General features: G+C 40.7%; 1 protein-coding gene across 2 annotated transcripts in view; it reads right to left on the reverse strand.

Moving 5' to 3' along the window:
* LOC121952362 (cell adhesion molecule DSCAML1-like) overlaps positions 1-23885 on the reverse strand; it is a 65046-nt gene extending 41161 nt beyond the window's left edge. Inside the window, exons 1-3 of one of the 2 annotated variants that reach the window (XM_042498988.2) lie at positions 23199-23885; positions 12725-13045; positions 8346-8492 (exon numbers count right to left, since the gene is read on the reverse strand). In XM_042498988.2, the coding sequence (XP_042354922.2) occupies positions 8346-8492; positions 12725-13045; positions 23199-23454 (724 nt within the window). In that variant the 5' untranslated portion in view covers positions 23455-23885. The remainder of the gene's footprint in view (positions 1-8345; positions 8493-12724; positions 13046-23198) is intronic. The other variant, XM_042498989.2, reaches the window with a different exon arrangement.
* Positions 23886-25546: the final 1661 nt, after the last annotated feature.

Raw genomic sequence — 25546 nt, forward strand, 5'->3', positions numbered from 1 at the left:
ATGAGTTGTGTGATGATAGCTTGTGTGATACAAAGTATCAATAAGTTCAGAGTGGCAGTTCTTGCAGCTTGTGTGTTTTACAGTCCCCATCCTGTTTTAGTTATTATGTAGCCAGCATATTTATTTAGAATGGTGAAACCTTTCCTTAAAACTACTTAGCAAGTGTCCTGTATCAGGAAATAATGCAGCCAATCAGAGTTAAGTTCTCACCCAGACTAGGGCGATGCAGGACCCTGATGCACTCACTATACATAACTCTTTTCCAAGAACCATAAACTCACAATTTAGGTTTTAGTGTTTATAATGTCTTTACTGTCAAACTCACTCTTGAACATAACCCAATTTCTGCAATAATATCATAATGATAGTCAAAAACTTTATTTGTACAGTAAGGGCTTCCTGAGGAAAAGAAAAACTAAAAAGAAACTTGCATATAAGTTAAAATGAAGCCAACAAATCATTTTCGAGCATGTTACAATGTGGTCTTATTTTAGCAAGTTTGTCCCGTCAGACTTTGTTGTAGCAATATTGCTGTAGTCCCAGATCTCAGCACCATGTTATTAAAACTGATAGAAATAAAAAGCAGAAACTAACACCCTGGTTTTAATAATCTGTAATTATCTTTTAAACCACATAACTAAAAATGCATGAATTCAAACCAGACTTCCCCAACTCTCTCAGTCTCCCTCTGAGTTGATATCCTCTCACACAGCCTGGCTTGAAGGGCGAGATAGTGGCCAGATTTCTGTCAGAGTGATGTGCTCGCAGGGGCTTCCCCATCTCTCCCTCTTACTCTGATTGACACTGATACACTGATGCACTGTAAACATGCTCATACTGCATGTGTGTGTGTGTGTGTGTGTGAGCCTGAGTGTGTTTGATGGAGACACAAAGAGAAAAAAAGGCCGGGGAGAGCGACGGCAGCGGTGATAGTGTGTGTGTGTACGTTTCTGTGATACGTGCACGTGAGCGGGCGTGTGTAGTAGTGTGTAAATAGTCAATAATAGCCGACACTTGTCAGCCCTCTGCTCTGAACACACAAAGACCGTGGTTGAGCCATTGTTGAACTCCGCCTCTCTACGACAGTCCCCCCCCAGCAACCCCCCAAACTGGGCCTCTCAAGCAGAGATAATTACGCCTATTGTGCCCCTTGTGCGTGCGCGCGCACACACACACACACACACACACACACACACACACACACACACACACACTTGTTTGTGCTAATTCACACACCCACCCACGTGCCTACTCAACCTAACTGAGTAAAAGATGGCTGCCAGCACCCCATCTGTTCCTGCCCGGCTCTCAGTCGCACACTGGGGCAAATGTGAGAGGGGCAAAAATATTTGGAGAAAGTGAAAGAAGAAACAGAGGTGGACAAACTGCAGAGCAAGTGACTTATTTAACTGCATTGGAAACTTGGATTTGAGGGGTAAAAAATCAATATGTTTCCACGTTGTTTTGTCTTTTTTTTTTAGATTTTGCAAGAAGCTGCTCATTGTTAGGTTTTGGTGTTGCCGCCATATGTTTGTAGCGGCACCTTCAGCTGCATGATTTAGTCTATAAAGTCCCCCACTAACCCCCATGGCCATGCTGCGTGCCATGTGGACAGAGGCGGGAGAAGTGAGGGAGGGAGGAATGGTGTGAGACTCCGGGGTGGGGGGGTGGCAGAGGGCAACAGTGGATGAGGTTATGTTCAATGAGCCCCGGGGACGCCACGTGCTCCCTGTCCTCCTCTGTCACACCATGTCCTGCTGCACCCAGGCAGCCCGAGCAGCACAACAGGACAGCCGCCACACAGCAGAGCAAGCCTTAATGTATCCTTAGTTAATGTTTAATGAGCGCTCCGTATTCAGGCGGCTTCATGCAAAATCTGAAAATGGCTTTATTGTGTTACTTTTGAGGAGGATGTGTGTGTGAGTGGAGGCGGGCAGGCTTGTACATTTGTACTTTGCAGAAGTGAGTGAGTGTGTGCGTGTGTGTGTGTGTGTGTGTGTCAGACCGGTGTTTACAAGAGTCTGCTGTGTTCCAGACAAGTGTATCTATTAATGTATTCCTGCTCTGAGTGCAAAAGCACAGATTTACAAACAGACATCGTGTCCTAACACACCACCGCTCTCCATGAGGTCCCGCTGCCTTTGCCACCTCTCTCCTCGCTGCACCTGTGTGCAGCCGTATGACACCAACTTTTTAATTACCGAGAGGAAAAGCTGCAGTCTGTGCATGTGTAAAGAAATGGCAAGTGTATATACAACTGCATCAAAATCACTAAAATTTGGAGCCACATAAAGAGAGAACATGTATATGTAGCAATATAACAGTTTTGTACTTATTAATGTCACCTGAATATATGTATTACATATTTATATTCAATATACATATATTGTAGATATTGCAAAGGTGTGACACACCTGAGTCACATGTAGATCTCAAGTCAAAACAGGTAAGTCCCAAGTCCCCTAAACTTTGAGTTTGAGTTCTAGTCATAATATGCTCACCACCGAATGTAATGCCATTTTAACAACAGTAATAATAATAGATTAAATGTATAAAAATCATGTCCGCTTTTTAATTTGTTTATAAAATGAACATTTGGTTAAATTAGTCCAAACGTCTTATAACACATGTCGTGTAAACTACTTTTGACTAAACACTGAAGTGCTGTAAAGTACATTTGATTTGTGACTTTAAACTGAAATTGCTGCATGGAGAGCAATTTTTTTTAATAGACTTTACTAAAAAGGCGGAATATTGGCACTGAATGTCTCAGCATTATGCTCCTATTCAGTATGTGTCAAATTAGAAATTAATAATAATAATTAGAAATTAAACAAAAATGTATTGATTCTCATTTTCACTTCATTTAGGTATTTGCTGTGGTTAAGCTAGAGTTGTGACTATGTAACAACTAGTCGATTAACCGATTAGTCAATTGACAGAAAATTAATTGGCAACTATTTTAATAACCTATATCATTTTTGTTATCTTTAAAGCACGATTGTCAAAAATGCTTATAGAATGTGATGGTTTGATCATTTTCTCTGTTTTATATCATTGTATATTGAATATCTTCAGGTTTTGGTAGTGTAATAACAAGGCGTTTGATGTTGTTCCTTTTACAAAATTAAATCGCTGTTTTCAGATCAAATGTGAAAAGGTTAATGGAGAAAATAATCAGCATATCAATCAATAATGGAAATAAATGCTAGTTGCAGCCTTTGTTATGATGTAATAATAAAGCAAAAATGGAGAGTTGGAGCACCACTCAATTCATCATCTTCAAACTCAAGAACAAACTAATTTAACTGTAACTTGCTTATCCAACAAACTGATAAACTCAACTAATTTTCCAGGTGTTCCCAATTAACCCCCATCCAGTGTGTGTGTGTGTGGGTGTGTAGCGGGGTGTGTGCATGTGGGGTTGTGTCTCTGTTGAACCGCTTGACTTCCAGCAGGGACCCCAGGGGCAGAAGATTGATCTGTAATGTAGCCTGTAAGTGACCTCACAACCCCCTGACACCCTTTAGGATCCAAGTTCACATTAAGGTCTGATAACTCAGCATTTATACACCGACAGGTTAAATGCAGAGTTAAATCTAGCTTACTTTCAATATAGTAGGGACTTAACTAGACTGACAAAGTTAAATACACACCTTTCTTCTCAAGGTTTCTATGGAAATGTACAGCACAAGCAGTGTCTGAGTATTGATAATGAGTAGGCAAAGTGTTGATGTGTGCAAAGAAGAATTTTCTTATCTTGTTTTTTTTTTCTAATCTCATCCATAAATTGTAATGTTTCCCTTCTGTCATTGCTTTTCAGCTCTGGGTTTTATGGGCACGTGCATCAAATTACTGAACAAATACACAAACAAGGCCAAACTGTGTGGCAGGTGGATTAGATAGAGCATAGTTGGGCATCTTCTGTGGACCACCATGTGGCCACAGCCATCTGCTGGTCCAGTCTCTATTCATCGGAGCCACTCATTAGCTTTCTGCTGGTTAGACTGACGGCCTCGATCTGCAAGCTGAACCCTCTCTGTGTCCCACTGTTGTTTTTATTCCCATCCACAAACCCTCCATCTCTCTGTCTCCGCTCCAGCTCTCCTCCTTCAGATCACTGCTCAGACTAGCGGGCCTCCATTGTCTCATGAGGGTCACACACACAAACAAACACACCACACACACACACACACACACACACACACACACACACACACACACACACACACACACACACAAAGCTTAACTACAGAGATGGCATGGGACAGGGAAGTGAGAGGGAAATAGGTCAGTCTGCCTGCACCCCTCCCCTCTTAAACCCCCTCACTGTCCTGGCTGGACAGGAAAGTGGGGCAGGCAAGGGGACACACACACACACACACACACACACACAGACATACACACTAACACACACACGTACATAAACATACACACACATGTAGCTCCAGATGGGGAACACGTGTGTTTGACAAAATGGAACCTGCTGGGGTTCAGAGGGCATGGCTGCGTTGTGTTATGTCATCAACTCAACCTTCAGAGCGGTATGTGATCGTGCTACTGATCAGGCTCTGCACATTATGATTTGTCCATGCGAAGACACAGGTATAAAGTCACGATGTAAGAGGCAAATTTAGATGAACCTTTTCTGTTTTTAATTTAAAAGAAGAGTGGGCAGCCTAGTCTCTTCTGTGTTCAGATGGTGGGGAGGGGAAAGAACCGTGGTGGCATGCAGCCTCAGGTCTGTGGGGGCACGATTCTTGATTTGAAGGGAGGTAACTTGAATACATCAATACCACTAATAGAAGTCAATTAAAATAAACAATGTAATATGTAAAACATACCTATGTACTGACACCAAGCGGCAACTTCTGAGACTAAAAAAAAAAACTGAAGTGGAAGTGCCAGAACACTGCTGGCTCCAAGGGTGAGTCAATCCTCATAGACCCCGATGTTAAAATGCCCAACTTTACAGCAGAAATAAACATGTTTACAGCATAGTGCAAAAAAATCATTTTGGTCTCTATAGCTAATTTTCCTGTTCATGACAACTGTACAGGGAGTGGATTTTAAATAATTCACCCGGTGACGTTTTATCAAGAACGAACCAAAACATTGACAATCAAAATGCCAAAACTCAAAGCTTTAAAACAGCAGTCCACAAACAGGCAGGTGACATCACGGTCATTACTTACATTATTTTATACAGTCTATGATTGAAACTAATAAAATCTCCAGCATTTTCCCTTTGTGCAGACATTTTAGAGCTAAAATACATCATTGGTAAATAGAACTGGTCCTATTTCTTTTTTCTTTTGGGTTGCAATGATGCCCGCAGCCAATCACAGTCCACCCTGAAACAAAGTATTGTCTCTCATATTCTATGAATATGTCTATTCATCAAAAGTTCAGTGATGGTTGAGTGCTTTGACTCGCTGTTTGCATTGAGTTTCAGCAGCCAGTGTCCCTCTTTATGAGTACAATACCAGACAACATCCCAGACAGAGAGAGCTAATGGGGATTTGGAAAAAAAAATAAAAGACATGCATGTTAGCTGTGTGAATATGGTTGTTTGTCTATCTATTTGCTGTATGATTGAGCACTGAAAAGCCCAGGGTGTGTTCATGCCTTCTGCCCTGTGCATGCTGCCATATAGGCCAAGGAACAGGAACAAGCATGTAAAAAAAGTTTAAGTTTTTGATTAAAAGAGACAGATGCATGTGTGCACAATCATAACATATATGGATTTACTCACTCCAAATACACTGCAACTCCTGCTGTGTTTCTTAGGCAAAGAAATTGCGACAGGCAAGACAGTCAACCGCCCACTCACTCGAATGCAGAGAGCTCTCGGTCACAAAATCAATTTTAATTTTCACATCTTCATTAGACCTATCCAGACAGTCCTTTGCTGGACAAGCAGCAGGGAAAGACAGACAGAGGGAGAGTTTGACCGGTACACTCAAAGAGATAGTTAACTGTGGAGTTGGTTATCAGCATCTATAATGCTTCTCACTGGACTGTTTATATAACCACAAGCGTCTACTGTGTTTTGATATGCAATGTATGTGCGCATTTTTGCACAGTTGTTGTGTATCCATGTGAGAGTGCACCCACAATATTCAGATTATGAACCGTTCTGCAGACGCGTTGTGTTTTAGAGGTCATGTTGTGGATAAGTCACTGCGTTGATTGGCTGTATGACGACGAGGTCGGTGTGTTGATTAGCGTGGAGGTCGGGGTCAAGGTTGAACACAAACACATTGCTTGTTGTACGTGTGTAAACGCTGTTGTTGGGAAAGGAAAGTTCAGTGAGCTGCTCATCATGTTCAACATCTGATCCTCACACTCACTGCTCATCAACTGACCTATATACCTCTAATTACACACAGCAGCCTCATGACGGCATACGCAGCAGCACCCAGTACATAAAAAAAACATAAATAAACACATAGACAACTGGCACGTCCAAACCAGATCAAATGTCACTGAGTGCAATTACGTGAACATGAATACCCCATTTATTAGGCTAATCGTGGTTATGATTATATTCGCAATATGGTGTTTTCATCAGCACAAATATATCAGGTTACTCATATTCCCAGTGTACGTTTTATTTCTTTTCAGGATATTTCCAACTAGCATATTCAGGTTTCTCAGGAACAGAACATAGTGTTTACCTGCTCAAACACATAAATGCGATACTTCAAAAACCTGATCATAAACTGGTGAGTCATGCCCATGTAAAATGTAAAGACTCCAACATGACTGGAACTTGATGTAAAGACTGAATGCAGAGGCCTATACATCAAGGGGGAATAAGGGACACATCCCCCTTATTTATAACATGTGCATTTGCCCCCCAACCCAATAAAAAATGACATTTACAATGTAAATAAAATGCACAAATTGGTGCGTATGAATTCAAAAGAATATAGTGAATTAGTGTTTAATGCTCAAATTTTATAGTGGAGGACCCCCGTATCATTTGTTGTCTCCCACAGAGGAAAGCTCAATGGAGAATAGAGAAATAATTAAAGATTTGAGCCAACACAGAACAAAAAGTAGAATCTAATTCAATAATTTGTTAACAGAAACCTTTATAAAAGAAAATGGCTGATTGGTGTGTGTGTGTGTGCAATGTGTGTGTACAATGTCTGCAAGAGTCTTTTTTAAAAAAATATATATATAGCCAAAATTACAATCGAAATTTAAGTGCAGAGTAATGTTGGAGCAGAAAAAATATACATTTTTTATACAAAGTGTGCCAAAAACATGTTTTTTAGTATTTCTGACAAAAATGTGTAACTGAAGACAAAAAATGAACACAAACTACTGTAAAACACTATAATACTGTACATGAAAACTGAAAATAAATATTTAAAAAAATACACAAAAACGTCTGAAAATAACAAACTACTGCAACCTTGGTGCATTTGTATGTGTGACACAGTGTCTGTGTGTTTTGCATACATATAATATAAAACACCATCTGCCAGGACCTGAGGCCGTTCTTGCCCTACTACCCTCCTTGCTTCTCTTCCTTTGGTTCATTTTTCTCCTCTACCTCTCATCCCTCTTTCCTACATTGTTATTGCGAGCACTTTAAACACAGGATATAATCTTGAGCACATCTTGAACATACATCACACAAAATATCTAATCACGTAATAAAACACTCATAATGTATTCACACACAACAGACAAAAAGACTAAACGCTACATCTCTCTCTGTCTTGCACACACTCACACACTCACGCACACACACACAAATGAGGTTAATGAAGATGAATGTAGGGGCACAGTCCTATTGACATCCTATGTCTCTAATTGTGGCCCTGTTCTTCAAGGACATGGTGGTAAGACAAGCAGGGAGAGGACAGGAATAGATCTGATGAGGAGAAAGTGTGGGACAGTCATGCGGCATGGATGAGAGAGATCCGTCTCATGCCGTGTCAATCACAATTAAAGACAGGATTTGACATTAGGGGAAAAATGGTATGTGATGAGATGTAAACGCAGTGAGAGCAGAGAGGGAAATGTCTGAAGAGAGGAGGAAGTCGGGGGAGAGTGCGGGAGGAGATATCGAGCAGGGAGGAAGGAGAAGGAGGACGAGGAGGAGGAGGAGGAGGAGGAGGAGGACCAGATCAGTGATCCAGAACAGTGAGCAGACAGAAGACACGAGTTAAGAGTTCGGTCAAACATAGAGCGCAGCGGTGCATCAGCAAACAGACAGACACACACACACACACACACACACACACACACACAAAATAAAGACATACCTAAACCCTATGTAATGAATTAACCTGCCCACCCCAGGATTACCCAAATTGACATCCTACCTGGTACGATGGAGACGGTGTCTCTCTCCCAGGACACGACGCTGACATACTCCTGCACGGCGGCGGGGATGAGGCACTTGAACACAGCTACGTTGCCCCGCATTGAACGCTGGTCTGCCACCCGCACGGTGTAGGGCTCCCTGAAAACTACAAAAACAGACATATGATATTAGGACTTTTTTGATTTTGATTTTGCTTTATTGTAAGAAAAAAAATTCTGAAATCAACATCAACTGTCTCACAAAAATATAGAAATACAAAACAGCATTTAACCCTCAGATACCTGGATCATGTGCTGCATTCAGATGTCTTTCCAAAACATTTAAAACTCTGGAACCCCCCAAAATTGGTTTGATTTCTTTCAGAAACTCAGGAAAAAATATAATGATTGTGATATTTGATATTTCTTTTAGGACTTTCTTGTTTTTTTGGGGGGTTTTTTTTGTTTGTTTGTTTTACTTTTTTGACTTTCTTTTTGCTTATTTTTTGGGGTAATTTTTCTTGTAACTCTCCAGATTATTTTTGAACCATTTCTTGTTGTGTCTTGTCGCCCTCCTCCCCTGTTTTTGGAGGAAATCAAGCCAGTTTGCTCAGGTTTCAATTAACCAACTCACATCAGACATTTCAAAAAGTTAATGCAGAGCAACATATTAATCATTCCCTTCTCAAAAAGTAAGAGGCATGATCATTTTTCTCGGTAGTTGAGCAAAGTTTTCTTGACAGGCTTTCTACAAGAAAGGGATTTTTGGGGTACCATTAGGAAAGTCGTGGTCTGGATTAAAAAGAATAGATTTTTGCCAGAAAGGGACTTGTGGGAAAAAAAGTCGTCTAGAAAAAGCTCTCCTATGTGCTTCTCCTACCACTGCATAATGGATGTTTGGTGATATAATGTGACAAATCATGGTCTAAATGTTGTTTGAAACACAAATTTCTTTTTTTCTTACATTATCATCAAAGAGGTCAAATTTAAACATATTATCTAAACCAAATGTCTTTCATCATCTATTCATCAGATGTCTCGACAATGGATGGTCAATGGTTAGTCTTTCTGTTCTGAGACAAAAACGATATTCTATTTGTGTTCATCATCAGAAAAAATGCATTATCACTCAACAGCAAAAAGCCCTTACATCAATTACCACAGAACTCCACATGTATTCACTGGAAATGTTGATTGAACTCCTCTAATTCTGCCATTTCACCATGAATGGTGCGAGCTGCCATTAAGCAAGATAATGATGGAAATGGTTCTCGGTGTCACAAAACAGATCTCCTATTTATTTCCACCGAACTTCATGAGGTTAAAACAGAGTGAGCTGCACCTTCACAGTAAACTGACGGCTTATATTGCTGCTTCCGTTTATGCAGGTTCATGCAACATTTTACATGCTGGTGAATGAGCAGGGATTCATTAGCAAAATCACATGAAAGCTAGGACGTATCCGAAGGTTGCTAAGAAACTGGTTCGGAATCCCTTCCCTGGTAACAGACACGATGACAGCACGCATACATTCCTGCTGCAGGAAGGGAAACACATGCAAGTGCATGGAAATTTACATCTGCTTTGAACACACGAGTGGAATAAAGCGGCTCTGTCAAGTTCTTTTGAAATAATATGAAATGAACGACCACTGACGTGAATTTGCTTAGAAGCTGTTGTTAATCGTGTAGCAGCGAGTGAAGTTCACAAGACCAGTTTTGATTATTGCACGATGGCAGGTCAAGTGCAACAACACGGCGACAAGACTGAACCCAGAGACAAAGCGTCTCCATCCTGTCTGACTGTAACCTGTGCACAAGAGCTGCCGGGCCCCGACAGAGGCCGCTGGCTGCAGGATGTTTGGTTCATGCTAATCCCTTGCCTCCTGAGGCCGGGCTTTTGGGTCATGTGGGAATGAAGGCAGCAACCGGCTGGCATGCAGCTCAGGGTCCTGGCTCAAATCCTCAACTTGGCGCTAGTATTAGTATTAGAATGAATATGAGTATTAGTTCAGGTCGGTGTTGGGAGGCAGAATATGAAAACAGATGTTGATGACAGGAGGGAAGGGGGAGGGACCGACTGGCCTGAATGAATGATGGGAAGGAGGTGGGGGGCGGGACAAAAGATGCAGTGTAACTATCATCAAGCTGCAGCTTTGTTCCAGCTGCAGTTTGATGTGACTGTCTTCTTCTTCATGTATCTCGGATTCTCCTGGAGCTGCAGGAACCCAAAGCCCCTGACGTATTATTTTACTTTAGATGAGGTCTCGCTTATTAAAGCATGTGGCCCAATCAATGGAAAGCACCAATTAGGTTTGTTAATGAGAGATAATTAAAGAAGTGTGCTGTGGCTATATTTAGTCTGGCACAAGAGGACAGTTTGAAGAATGAGGGAGCAGGGAGGAGAAGGCAGAAAAGAGGATATGATGGCAACAGAGACAGCTTTTGGTCAAACTAGACAATTGTGTAGTGTTTATTAATTGATTCTTTATTCTAACAGTCTCATGAACATATTTTCTTTTTCTCTTTTCTAACTGAAAAGAGATATTTTTACATGTATAGCAACAGTATCTTAAATATTAAAATATTAGTTTAAACTACGCTGTTTTAGGTTAACATACACAGCTGTAAAAGATGATGATAAGGTCACTGACTCCTTGCGCTGAATCTCTTTATCACTAGGTGTTGATTTACTTTTCTCACCTTGCAAAGCTTTAACAAGTACTTCTCGAAAAGAAAGTTCCTAGCGGTCTTAATCGCGCCGACCTTTTAAAAAAGTGAAGGACTGTCGATGAAGATGTAATGTGATATAGCCTCCTGTCACACTTTTCCCTCCTCCTCCGATCAGGTTATATCATCTACACATCACACAGGAGTCGCTCCTGAGCTCTGAGCACTGTAGAAGTTGTGTTTTGGATTTCATCCTTCCAGATGGTGCCATAGATAGAGCTGAAGGGGGTTATGTGGGTATAAAGTGCAGCGGTTCATCACCAGCTCAGTCAAATAGGTGTGAGCGGAGGCCGAGGCCTGGTGTAGTATGTGATGCAGATGTTCTCTCTGTAGACTGTGTTCTAGGTCAATCTGTGTTCAGGTCGAGACGGGCTATTTTAGGGCAGGTGATTCTGTGTGTGGGTTGGGCTTTTTGCAGCTGCCAATCACATCTGCTCTACTTTATGCTGTTACAACTGTCTCCGTTTGCTCCGTTCCTCATCATGTTGTGTCTCATTTTGGCCTTTTGCTCCGTAACAATGAGCACATTATGAGACAATGGGCCCCTGGGCACAGATATGCAAAGGGCCCCACCAATGCTCCTACATAAGAGCAGGACACATAGACTTTGGGGTGGTTTTGTGTATCTTTGTAGTTGTTGTGCATCTTTTTTTGTCTCGTTGTGGCCATTTCATGCCTTGTGGTTGTTTTGGGTGTCTTTGAGGTTATTTTTTAAATCTTTTTTAGTTGTTTTGTGTCTCTTTGTGGTTCCCGTGGATCTATTTTTACAGTTGATTGGGCCTTCTTGAGGTAATTATGTGTCTTAATTGTGGTCATTTAGTGTCTCTTTGAGATTGTTTTTCCTGTTTTTGTAGTTCTTTTGTGTCTCATTGCAGTTTCTTTGCATGACTTTGTTGCCATTTTGTGTCCTATTGCTGTTGTTGTTTTGGGTCTCTTTGGTATCTGTAGTTTCCTCGGGTCTTTTTTAGTTGTTTTGGGTTTCTGAGATCATTTTGTGTCTTGAGGTAATTCTACTTCTTTCTGGTTGTTTGTGTCTTTGTGGTTGTTTTACCCATTTTGTAGTTATTTTGCATCTCTTTGCAGTTTCTTTGTACCTCTTTGTGGTCATTTCGTGTCTTCTTGTGGTTGTTTTGTATCTTTTAGGGATATTTTTGTATGTTTTAGTTTAGTAGAGCAGTCAGTGGATTCTTTGCATGTCTTTGCATGTCTTGTGGTTGGTTTGTGTCTCTTTGGGGTAATTTTGAGTCTTTTTTAGTCATTTTGAGACTGTTTTGTGTATTGTGTTTTCCTTGTATCTTTATTTAGTCATTTGTCTCTCATTGAGGTAATTTATGTCTCTTTGAGGTAATTATATGTCTTTCTTGTCACCTTAATATCTTTTTGTGGTTTTTTTCACCCATTTTGTAGTTATTATGTGTCTCTGCAGTTTCTTTGCATCTCTTTGTGGTAATTTTGTGTCTTCTTGCGGTCATGTTTAGTGGTCAGTATGTGTAAATTTTAAAGACATTTTGCAGGTGAAGACCAGGAGGCCCTCTGACACTTTAGTCCCCTGTGCCCATTCCTGATAGTACATTCAGAAATTCAGCCATATCCACAGCACCCCTTTTTTAATCTCAGCCTCTCAGATTCTTTAGTCTTGCATTCCCTTCCCGTTCATGCTCCCAACTCACCAGCTTTGATGCGGATGTTGGGGCTGCGGATCTTGCCGGCTTGGTTCTCGGCAGTGCAGAAGTAGTCGTTGTCGTGGATGTAGCTGTTGTAGGCGGAGGGCGAGAAGGGGTACAGTTGTAGGGTGCCATTGGCGTGCACATGGCGGATGTGGGGCACGTCGTAGATGTCGTCGCCGGTGGCCAGGTACCAGCGCAGTATGGCACTGGGGGTGCCCCCTGCTGGACAGGGCAGGGACACCCCCACCGAGCTGGAGTAGGTTACCCTCTGCAGGGAGGCATTCACAAAGTACAGCCTGGTGGAGCCCACATCCTCACTGTGTACTGCGGGGACAAACAGACAACACAACATCATTTAACAGGCCGAGGTGAAGGTGAGAGGCCAACGATGAGCACCTGTTATGTGGCATACACACAAGCTAAAAGGATTCCACTGCCACTGTTTTAAATTGATCGGCATCATATTAATGGACAATAAAATGGACAGAGCGGGAATGTCCTTCAAATGCAAAATAATCATAACAAATATATGTCAAATGCCCAGCTGCAAACATCAGTCATGTGATCCAGAAAGCCAGGGATTTGGGCTAAAGCCTGTGATGGTTTAGATGGATCGGAGGGGGGGAGGAGCCTGTTACCTCCGTACAGTGTGTGCACACATACACAAACAAAGACAGAGAGAGGGAACTCGATGATAGGTTATGTGATTGGAATTTCTATGCCAGACGCAGAGATTTAAATCTATTTAATCTCCTTACATATTTAACACACACACATGCACAAACACACTCACACACACACACGTACAGGAATGTTCTTCATTGGCACTGTGATTAAACACATACAGCTTGAGCAGAGAAAGGGGAGTGAAAAGAGGAAAGGAGGAGGGGAGTCTCTTGAATTTGGGGGTCGTAATAACGACAGATTACCAGAGAAGAAGATTGGGGGGACACTGCTGATGGACAGATGTGGATGTTAACCACCACTGCTTCTAAATGATATCATCTAATACAAACCACCCCACCACATGTTCGCCCTGTTAGTGTTCAGTTCAGCACAGAGAGTCTGTAAAACCTGATGGAAGATAATAACAGATACTAAAAGATCCGGGATTTTGATCCAAATTGGGTGAAATTAGCACTCAGCATACTGTGGTCGTTGTTAAATCATGACTGTGTGTGTGTGTTTTATTTTCTTTTTATATGATTTTTCCACTGTATTTCTTGCCTATTAAATAATGCTTGTTGAAAGAGCTGAATTTTCAGAGCATTTTCTGTATTTATTACATACAAAATAAATTGAAATTTTTAGCGGCAATGCCAGCAAAGTTGAATAAATTACAACTATAAATGATTAACTTGTGTTTAATTGTATACTTTAATGTTAAATGATTTAATTATTACTGATGTATGATAATGTTGCAAAAATTGCACTTTTGTAAAAGCTTCAGGTGAGAGTTGCAATGATTAATCAGTTAGTCGATTCATTGATTAGTTGTCGTCAATCAAATATAACTCCAATTAATTTGATAATTGATCTATTGTAATCTTTAAAGAAAAAAAAGTCAAAGTTCTCTGGTTCCAGCTTTTTAAATGTTAGTATTTGTCAGTTAACTGAATATCTTTGGGCTATGAACAAAATAAGACATTTGAGGACATAATCTTGAACAGATGGACATTTTTCACCATTCTCTGACATTTTATGTTCCAATCAATTTATCAGTTATTTAAGGTTATTTAAAACAATCAACCAATTAACTGTCAACGAATACCATTGTTAGTTGAAGCCCTACATCAGTGAGATGGTCTTTAGTATCACTAAAATTCTCTGAAAAACAGATCTACAGGTACGACTGCAAACTGAATAAGACATAATATATTAATATGGTATGACTTCCGAATGTTAACACTAGCTGATAGCTAGCTGTCTGAACGTCTACAGCTAGGGAGTATTTGGTGTTTTTGCTTGAAAAAGATAAATTGATTATCAAAATAGTCGGCCAAATACTTAGCAGTTATTTTTCTGTTGTCAAATACATATGCTTTCATTTGATAGTTTGGTCCGACTACCAACCTAAAGCATTTGTATTTCACAACCTGGGAATAAGACTCAACAAGTTACATATAGCAGCTTTAATTGACTAATTGTTTTTTAATAGCTCTGAAAGATTTGACTCCCCTGTCATCCAGATCATCTGTTATTTTTTTTTAAACTTTGTAACCACACCTATTAATTATCAAGCTCACTTTATATAGCAGTACTGCCAGTGACAATCAATGCCTGCACAAAAACACTATCATGTTTTGTGACACAGACGTGCAGACCTCCTCAGTGTCTGCAGAGAGAAGTTTTAATACTTTGATTATTCATTATACCATTTGTCACTATCAGATACCTCTTAATGATAAAATTTGCTTGACCATTGAAATGATGGTCCGCTTCAAGGGGCTTTGTCACACACATTTTGAATAATCATGAACTCAGGCTGTAAGGTCGAGGGAACAGAATAAGAGAGACTTATCCCTGTTGTTCACATTATTGGATTTTCACAGGTACATGAAGCGCAATACCCAAAATAGTAACAATCAAAACCATCTGTGTGAACAATGACTGTTAACTTTGTGATACTGTTGCAGAGAATCACAAAAATCTATCAGATATGACCTTATGGAGCATTAAAATCAAACATAAGGAAGAGATCAAATATTGTGTCTAACGATAATACTTTGTTTCGGCCTTGATCTTATGAACCTTGGCTTGAAACTATTTCTGATGCACACGTGAAAACATTTACAAAATCAATCATGAGAATCAACAGTGTCACTGTGTTGGCTCTAAGCTCAGTGCACCAGACTGAAGAAAGATGCAGTGATCTCTCTGATCCAGGAGGGTTCCTCAATTCCAGCCTCCTTTCAAAGAAGTGCTACTATCTCTGGACTGGAGATTGATAAAGCTGTGCAGAATGTTACAGATGGTATATGAAAATGTGTCTGGCAGTCCAGTGGTGGGCTGCAAAAACCAGGTCAGACTCCCTCCCCTCTGCAGATTACTGATAATGGCCCCTGAGCATAAAGCCCATATTAAAGATTGCAATATCTATAATCTCCCAATGGGGGGACAGGACTAAAGTGGAGAAGTGAGGGGGTCACCCTGAGAGCTCGGGGGGCTGGGCAGCAGGAGAACCTCTCATACAGTAGATTATATGGCCTGGGGGCCCGGGCACTGGGGGGGCTGTGGCGCACTGGGACTGATGGAGTGGGAAGTGGAATAGAAAGGGGATCAGAGCAAACTCCCACCACTCAGAGCCTGTCAAAACCAGGCGAGCCACACATGCACTTACCCAATACACACTCACACACACATGCATACACATAAACACATACACACTCCGAAAGCAGCTCTCAGCGCTCAGTCACACTGGGAGGAGACAGAGCAGGTTGCCATGGTGGCGCTGGCACTTGAAAGCTGTGACTGAATAAAAAAAACAATGCAACAATTTAACCTAACAACAGTGACCCATACTGAACAATCTAAATTTAGAAACTACACGTCACTAAGCCCCAAATTCTGTTACTCTCTTTAATATTTGCAAATATGTTAAAATCGTGAAGAGGTGAAACAGAAAGCAGGGAGTGTATGTGAATTTTGTTTATTTAAGTATTTATATCTGAAAAGAGTCTGCGTTTATGCCTGACATGGAAGCAGTGGCCCAGTCAGTCGGCGATAAGGTGAACAACTGCTATTTAGGTGTGTCCAGGCACAGCAAAACTCCAAAACTCAAGTGGCAAAGTCCTGGTTTGAGCCAGACTGGTGGACTTTCCACTCCATTTCAGACCAACAGTAGAAACCTTTATGCCATTTTAAGCCAAAACATGACTTTCCTAACCATAAACAAGTGGGTTTTGTGCCTAAACCTAATCACACCTTAACCACAGCGAAACACAAAGTTTCAATGTTTTAGCTGATAATAAACAAATGTAATGAATCCATGGTTTGAGGAAACATTAAAAGCCAAACACCTCAAATAACTCAAACACAGTGTTATGACCAATTTAAGCCATTATGAATGTAAATTGGAATAAGGAGCTATTCGCCTGGTGTGACACTAATGTATAACAGATGGACAGATCAATTAAATGTTAAGTTGTTGCAGCCAAACAGTTCAATCTAAAAGGTATACTTGACCCCAAAAATTACCTTCGGTGTATCAATTACTGACCCTATGTTACGCTGAATTTGTGAAGAAAACTTTGTTTTTGTCATACATAAGTTTGACAAAGTTTCACTTTCAGTGAACAAAGAAACCAAACACAAAGAAATTCTTGATGAATTTATGTCAAAGGCAACTGCGTTTAACAGGAGCAAAACTATCTCAAAACATCCGTTTATTAACGCTTACAAAGCACATGCAGTATAATCATTTATCCTGTAGTAGTCTCAGTACTTTTCATACACTTTTGCTAAAGGCTTACTATCTAAAATCAAACTGAAAATTAAACTTATCGATACTCTCTGCAAAGCTTGATTCCATTGGCATAACTATAATTTTCCTGGCTAAACACAGGAGCTGCTGGTCTACCGCTGGTTCGATCAGGTAGTTTGTGTTATTGTGTAACTTTGGTGTTTTAAAGGGTTCGTTCGAATTCACCAAAGTCACACAATAACACAAATTAACTAACTGAGCAAGGCAGTGGTGGACCAGCGTGTGTCATCATGTGTTTAACCAGGTAACATTACCCTTTTAGTCGATGAGTTCTGGCTTTGAAGAGAGTATAGATAAATTAACTTTCAGTTTAGTTTTAAATAGTATGGTTTTTAGGAAAATACACAAGTACTGAGCATAAAAATGGATAAATGAGACTTTACTGTATGAGTTGTATGAGAGTTTGTAAATATATATTTTTTATTAGTTAAACATGGACCCCTATGACTTCAATTCATCAAGGATTGTCTCCCGGTTTTGGATTCTTGATTGATGGTGGAGGCATGCATGAAAAACAAAGTTTTCTTCAAGAATTCAAGGATACATGGGATGACTAACTGATACACAAATAACCATTTGGGGGGATGAAGTATTCCTTTGAATCTTAATTCAAGGTCATGCCATCTAACCATCATTTATGTGTTTTTAAGGCATACTGAAGTTTAAATCCGCAAGTGTTTTTTTCTTTTGCTTGATATGGATCTTTAGAGAAATGGGAAAGGTATGTGTCGATTACAGTCTTGAAACCAAACCAGTATGTTCCTACTAACCTACAACCATGCAAAACAACCATGCAATACAGTATGCATGGGTACACACCTTTCTGAATTCAGCACATAATAGACACTATTCATCAGTCATAAGAGTGGTTTTTCACTGTTAAACTATCAAAAAAAATGCTGAATTTGAACACTTAAAAAAAGTTCCTTCCTAGTTATTCATGTCTTAAAGTTGCATCATGTAGCATTCCCACATTAATCTAGACCTGCAAATTTATTTTCATTATTGATAAGTGATCAATTATTTAAACTTTAAAATGTCCAAAGAAAAGGTTTAAAAAATGGAAATCACAAGAGGTCAAGGTGAGGCCTTCATATGTCTTGTTTTGTCCCAAACACAAAAATCATTCTGCACAATGACTCAAAAGAGAAAGTATTAAATCCTCCCCAGAAAGAAGCTGGAAGCAGAGATTGTGTAGCTGAATTGTTAAATCAATCGCTGAAATGGTTACTGATTAATTTTCTGACAACTGACGAATATTAATTAAGCAATTGTTTCAGCTCTACATTAATCTGATTTATCTAATAGAAATACAATGAAACCTGCAATTTGAGACATCTGTGTCCCACACGGTGCCCCTGTTCATGTCGGTGACACCACCTTTCTCAGCGATGCACATCCACAAAGCCTTAACCCCAGCAGCATGTGGACTGTCGCTGCCCTGATAGCAGTATTGACCACAGCTGCAGGAGAGCCTGAGCTGCCGCTGCTGCAGATCACCTGCACCCAGGAGACTTCATCAACCTCGTTCAGACACAGCACCACAGAGAAAACCATGCAGCCTTCACTGGAAAAGTCTTGGAGCGCTGACTGGCGCTGCTGGAGCTAAAGCTTAGGCTGTCAGAGTTGCAGCCACTATTTTATACATCCTGCCAGAGAGCCATGCATGAATATGTATGTCAGAGAGGCAGAAGTCATAACCTATGCAAGGTTTCATCATGCATAATGCAGCTGATCTACGCCTCTCCAGGATGCGAGTGCGCACAGGCACAGGAGTGTACACACACACACACACACACACTCGACGCTCGCAACTGTATTGTGATGAGGAGGTAAACAAACCCCAGAACCCCCGATGTTTCACATGCAGACATTCTCACACCCAGAGCTCCCTGTGCCCAACCAGAGGCATAATACCTCCACACACTCTTCCTCTCCTTCTCTCACCCATCTCCGTCTCACCGTAAAATAATTTTCACAGCATTTCATCTTTATTGGATTAAGTGATAGGAAACGTGCTAAAGGTCAAAAGCAGTATTCAACTTAACAGAGACATGGCATCATGTGAACTGTCAAACCCCTCTCCCTCCTCTCCTCCAGTGCTTGCTATTTTGGAAACAGCTTCATTTCCACCCAGACTCCAGTGTTCGCTCCCCTTCTGTCCTGCCGTCACTCATCCTTCAGGTGTTTTTGGGGACGAAAAGTTGTGTATTTGTGTAGGACTGGAAACATGCAGCGGCAGAGGAGGAAGTGGGAGGAGAAGCACTGTAAGAAAGGGTGTGAATTGGATATTGGTGGGCTGCAGGGGGATGAAGATAGGTGTATGGATAATCCTCTGGGGTCTGGCATAAGTAGGTGGTTGGTGGGTAGAGAGGTGGGGGGGGGGGTTACATCTAATCAACGAAGGGGTATCACCACTCCCCACTTACTGTCTTTCTGTACACCCTGTCCCCAACAATCTGCTCCCCACCCCACCCAACACTAACACCCCCCCGGCCTGTGCTGTGTCAGTAAAAAAAAAAAGTGTGCTACTTCAGCAGTCCCCTGGGACCTGCTCCCCCTCACATCAAAGCAGCCAGTTTCTCTCTTAATGTGAATATCAAATCTGTGGATCACAAGTCCCAGCACAGTCTGCATAAACTGCCCCTCCCCCAACCTTTAATTCTGCCTAGTGATGAGGGAGAGAGAGGGAGGGGAGTTACTGCGAGAGGAAGCGATGGAGGGAGGGAGAGATGGAGAGAGAGATGGAGATAGAGAGAGAGATCCAACAAAAACAACTACTTGCTTCAGAGATTTGACATTTGCCGAACGCACCCTCCGACTGAAAATGTGCCGCCCCGGCATCCAATAAAATTTGGAGGAGGTCTGGCTCAATTTAGCAAATTCTTGCCAGGGAAAAAAAAAAATCTCACTGTCGACAGTGTTCGTTTGCATCTTTTGTTGTTGTTGTTTTAAATGATTAGTTCTTATTCATAATCTTGTTGGGATTTCTAATAGATTTGAGGACGAATGGGAGCATGGGGATGCCAGTGACAGAGCTGTGGCATCCTATTGGTGGGAAGCTGGGAAGTGCAATGAGCTCCGTTCCTCTGCTGACAGACTTACAGCAGCACACTTTGCCCACCCTTAGGCAACGTTGATCACAAAATTGTGTGCAGATATTTTTTCTCTTTTAATTTGAGTTAAACAACTGACATTTTTTTTTGTTTTTAATCAGATTTAACTTCTAGTTTTTAGAGTTAACTGTGCAGAAAATGTTAAAGTCAAGACTTCTTTCATTTAAAAATGGCCAGCAACAGCCACTTTATAAGATATTTCATATTTTTTGTTGGAGCAGAGCTCCCTCATTTCTTTAATTAAGGAGATCAGAACCATGTACCCTAACACCTGAAAGGACAGAATTCCAATCCAAATTCCACCATGAGCTCTGTATATCTCCTTTAACCCTCTTTAAAATTTTGACTAATTAAATAATACCAGGTTTGAGCTGGTAAAAAATGTAGGCCTGTGCCCTGCCTGAGTAATGATTGGCACCCCTGTGGACCACACAGCTCTGTCAGTGAGTGGTGCCTATAGCTCAGATTGCAGCTTTAATTGTGCAGCCTTGCAAGGCAGCACAGGGAATTGGACTGGGGAGGGAAGGAGGAGGGTGATTTTTTTTAATTTTTTTTTTGCATATTTCTATTTGTGGCAGGTGAGCAGTGGGGAGGACAAGAGTGCCAGGGTGAGGGATCACCTTATTGCTTTACACACATCAAATTAAACTTCAAGCTATACTTTTTAAATATTGCACTTTGTTTTTCTTTTTTGTTAATTTTGTTTAATCAATGTCATTTGAAATTCTTATTCAGAACAGGCCTACAGCAGGCCTGTGTGTTTATGTGGATTTTATTCACTGCTAATTAATCCATAATTATAATGATGCAGTCTGTGAATTTGGTTTAAAATGATAGCTAGAAGTTTTTTTAAATGACCAATATTAAAAATCACAATAAATTCCTGCAATCAGGTAAAATATTTAAAATTACTGAAAAACATATGCATGGTGCTGTAATTGTTTAATTGTACTACCAGCCAAGCATTTATTACAGTCTGTTAATTAACCTTCACCATATTTGCCCACCGATATTTGAGTGTCTCATTTTTTTATCAACAGAATTTTTAAATACATTTTAAAAATCTGGTAAATAAACGTAAAAAAAAAACAAAAACAAAAACAAAAAAAACCTTCCAGTTTACATCCTGCAGAAACGACGTCCAAACTGTGTCCAACATTTATAAACAAAACCAAGAGGGGTGTCCCCCTCCTCCGTGCGCCCGCAAACACACACACACACGGGCGCGCGCACGCACACACACACACACACACACACACACACACACACACACACACACACACACACACAGCGAGAGGAACGCGTGCCGTGACGCACGCGCTGGCACACGCGCGAATACGTCTGCGGGGTCCAGGTGCGCTATTAGCGAGGAACATGACCGGGCAAGTCTATAATCTGCACCCACGCCCCTGGAGTTTCTCATTTGGTGAAATAAATTTGCGCATATTAATATGATTCCGCAAAACCCAGAGAGGCGCAGCTTTCAAGTTGAATAATCGCTTTCAATCAACAGCAAATGTTTAGAAAATGAAGTGAATTTAAGAGTCGGGTAAAACACAACATGGACAACAAACACAAGCAGTAAATATGTCTAATTGCAAACTGATTTTCGCCAATAATTGTGAAAAAAAGAGACTAATAAAATGTGAGAAAATGCCAGGACTTAAAATGGCAAATGGCCTATTTTAATCAACTCGTTTGCATCGACAGCAGCCATATTCGTCCACCTCCCCCAGACTTTTTTTTTTTTTTTTTGCTAAATAAATGCACAACCTGTCAGGCCCTGTGCTAATAAGGGCAAAACAATAAATGTAAACATGGCTCCAAATAGGTAGGTTACACAAAGGCCTAGAAAATGCTCTCATGTAGACATAGTGTTGAATTTCTGTTATTTTCGACGCAGATTTGTTCAGGATTATTATAATGCACTGTAATAGCACAAGATCAACTTTACAGTGGGATCAGGGATTTACTGCATGCACTGAGCAAGAAGGAATTAAACAAATAGCCCGTCTTTTATATTTATAAACACAATTAAACAAAAGAAAGATTCTGGAGAGAGCAAATGAATTAAATACGGAGGACAAATCTGAATGCATCAATTATGGCCTTTATGTGGGAGTACATCTATTAAACTAATAAGGCCGCTGTGAGGGAAAAGGGGCCTTTTATTTGCAATTTTGAAAGGCAACAATTTGTCATCACACAGAAAAAGAATTAAAGAAAAATCTTATCCTAAAAAAAATAAGAAGAGCATCTCTGTGGAATGGAGCGCTTGTGCCAAATATAGTCCATGAAAACAGCTGCAATTAGCAAAGGCTACACAATGAGAGCGTCAAGATATCCAAAAAAATCACACGCATCACACTGAAAACTTTACGCAACTGCCATATTTTTTTGTGAATTTGTTCTATAATTGGTAATCAATTGATATGACTGCAGGCCGATCCATGTTTTCATTTCTCTCTCACCCTCCCTCTGTATTTGCACCTCATTCTCCCTATTCAGCCATTTTACATATTCATAACTGGAGTTGGTAATGCGAAAACAATCCGTGCTATCAGCACCATCTGAGGCCGCTGCATAAAACCACAAAGCAGCTTTTTTTAAAAAAAAAAAAAAAATCACTTCACACCTTTACTTTTACAATATTTCCATTAGTTAAGCTCCATATGGATTTAGATATTTTCATTTAAAGATTTTCAATCAATTCCTCATCACAAGGCATCCGAGAATACATCAAAGCGCGAGCCACACATCATCCACCGCGACAGATCAATTCAGATTTCGATCAATTATCACTTTTCATTCAACTTAAACGCAGCAAGACTTCAGTGCACAGGAGGTAAAATATTTTGAGCATTTCTTTTTCTCTTACCTTCTTGGAGAGAGTACAGCAGGAGTAAAGTTACAAGCCACATGCCATAAATAGCAGGTATATTTTTCAGGAATATTTGGCAATCCTGGCAAGTGTGAGGCGCGTTTTTTTGGCCAGGCGGGTCTCCGTGCTGGACTGGCGACTGTGCTCCCCGGAGGTCTCTCCAGCCCTGCTGCCCCGCTAAGCATGGAGGGGAAATGAGAAGCGCCTCAGCCCCGCCCATGTCCCCTCCTCTCCTCCCAAGACTACTGTGCATACAAATCCATCCTCCCTATACTAATCAAACACCGCGGAAACGATGGGCCACAGCAAAAAGCCGACGGCGTTGATGTGAGCTGAACAGTGGATTTGGGTCCACTTGGGTCCAAACTGGCAGTTTGTGTGAGCGGCGGAGCTGCGCAGACAGATCAGTTGGCACCTTGGAGAGCGCACCCACCTGTGCGCCCCTGATGACCGCGTTTCTTTGCGCAATATGGATCTACAAAAGCCGCTCGAGGTGCTGCAGAGACTCTAAATATGTATTCAAGTGTTTTCCTCTGAGTTTGGGCCTTAATCACGGGGCCGTGGAGCTACAGCGCAGACTAATGACTGCTTTTCTTTGTCTTTCGGAGCCACGAAACGTGCGTAGACATTTGCGCACAGATATGCACTGCAGATAGAGAGGAGGAGAGAGACAGGGAGTAGAGCGGGGTGTGGGGCATAATACTTCCACACAGCAGGTAAATAACCCAGCAGGTAAATCAAACCAAATAGAAAAATGTTTCAGTGATTCCTTAAAGCAAAGTGAGCAACTTTCTATGTTGCTATTTCCCCTGATCCCCCTGCTCTCTCCTGCGCCTCATGTAAAAAGCTTCCCTGCAGAAGCATAAATTAGGACGGTAAGTTGCAGGACACTCCCAGTTCATAGAATATTTAAAGTCACTGTGGAGGCCAGCGGTGGATCTGAGAAGTCTGCTGCAACAGCTGCACATCTCCACGCATACAAAGATGACAAAACTATTAAAAGATAAATCCCAATTATCATTTTAAAGGGGCATTTTTGTTTGTTCATTATTATTTTGAGTGATTATCACTTTACAAAGGTCTGACACAACAAACACATTGAAAAACATCTTTCTGCCATATGTCTTCGATAAAATTCAAGTATTTTGCATTATGTTGTGTGATCATTTTAGTATGCAACCCCCCCAGACACATCAACACTTATCTCACACAGGCCCCAAGGATGTTGAATATAAGTGGACTGATCAGATCATTTTGTCTGGGAGATTTTTCCTCCGGACCAATTATAGAAATAATTATATTGACATGTGTATTTTAAAGGTGTTAAATAGGTATGTTTAATTAATTACCCATAGACCACATAAACTGAAACAATTTTCTGATTTACTTGTACATCCATCATCTTATATTGAGATAACCATTGTTTTGTTCATAAGATAAATAAAGCTCAGCTCTAGACATGTGTGCTGACGCCCATGGGTCAGAGGTCACTTACTGAGAACTTGGTTGTATTTTGTATGGATGTATTATAGGTATTTTGTAACTTCAATAAAAAAGTAAGCAGTAGTACCTTCTCTCCTCTCTTCGCGGTGCTGCTGCCGGCAGCGGCCGCTGCATCTGATTGGATCTGACCGGAGGTTCAAGCCTCTGACTCCACACACAGGTCACTGCTGACATCTGCTGGTTAAAATCACACATGCAAATGGTCTCCTTTTCTGCACAATGATTAAGTGCTGTATGACCTTGTAGATGTAGATGTGATTATAGGTATTTGTTGCACTTTGTATGAGTAAATTATATTAAATGATATCTTTCTAAATAAGTGTCAAAATATCACTTGGTAATAAATCCATAATGCAAAAATGTGGAGATTTCTTTTATTATGCAATTTTATAAAGGTTATATGCTTTGTTTCAGGCAGGCATCTAGAGAGCACAAAAATGTGGATCTGATTTATCCTTTCAGGATGAAACTATCTAACCCCCTAAATGTACTTTTTTTCCATATTCCTTTGTGCAAATTCCGTGTACTTCTTCATGCAGGAACGTCATATGTTTAACTGGATAATTCACACATTGCCAGTGGGTGAACATTAAAATACTAATACGATCACAGATTTCTGAGCGATCCCTTACTCCAGCATTAGAGGGGGGAAAGTAGAAAGATGTAAGATAACTTCAATTTTTTTAAAAGCTAAACATTTTTCTTTAATTATTGACAAGACGATATGTTCATTTCTGAGTGTTGTAGAGATTTAAGGGCTACACCAGTGATTAAAGGTAACGTGTGTAGAATTTAGTAGGGCCCCACACACAATGCCATGTGAATTCTACACAAATACTGTA

Source organism: Plectropomus leopardus, chromosome 15 (genome assembly GCF_026936395.1).
Source record: "Plectropomus leopardus strain MGB_pleo_1.0 chromosome 15, ASM2693639v1, whole genome shotgun sequence".
Lineage (NCBI taxonomy): Eukaryota > Metazoa > Chordata > Actinopteri > Perciformes > Serranidae > Plectropomus > Plectropomus leopardus.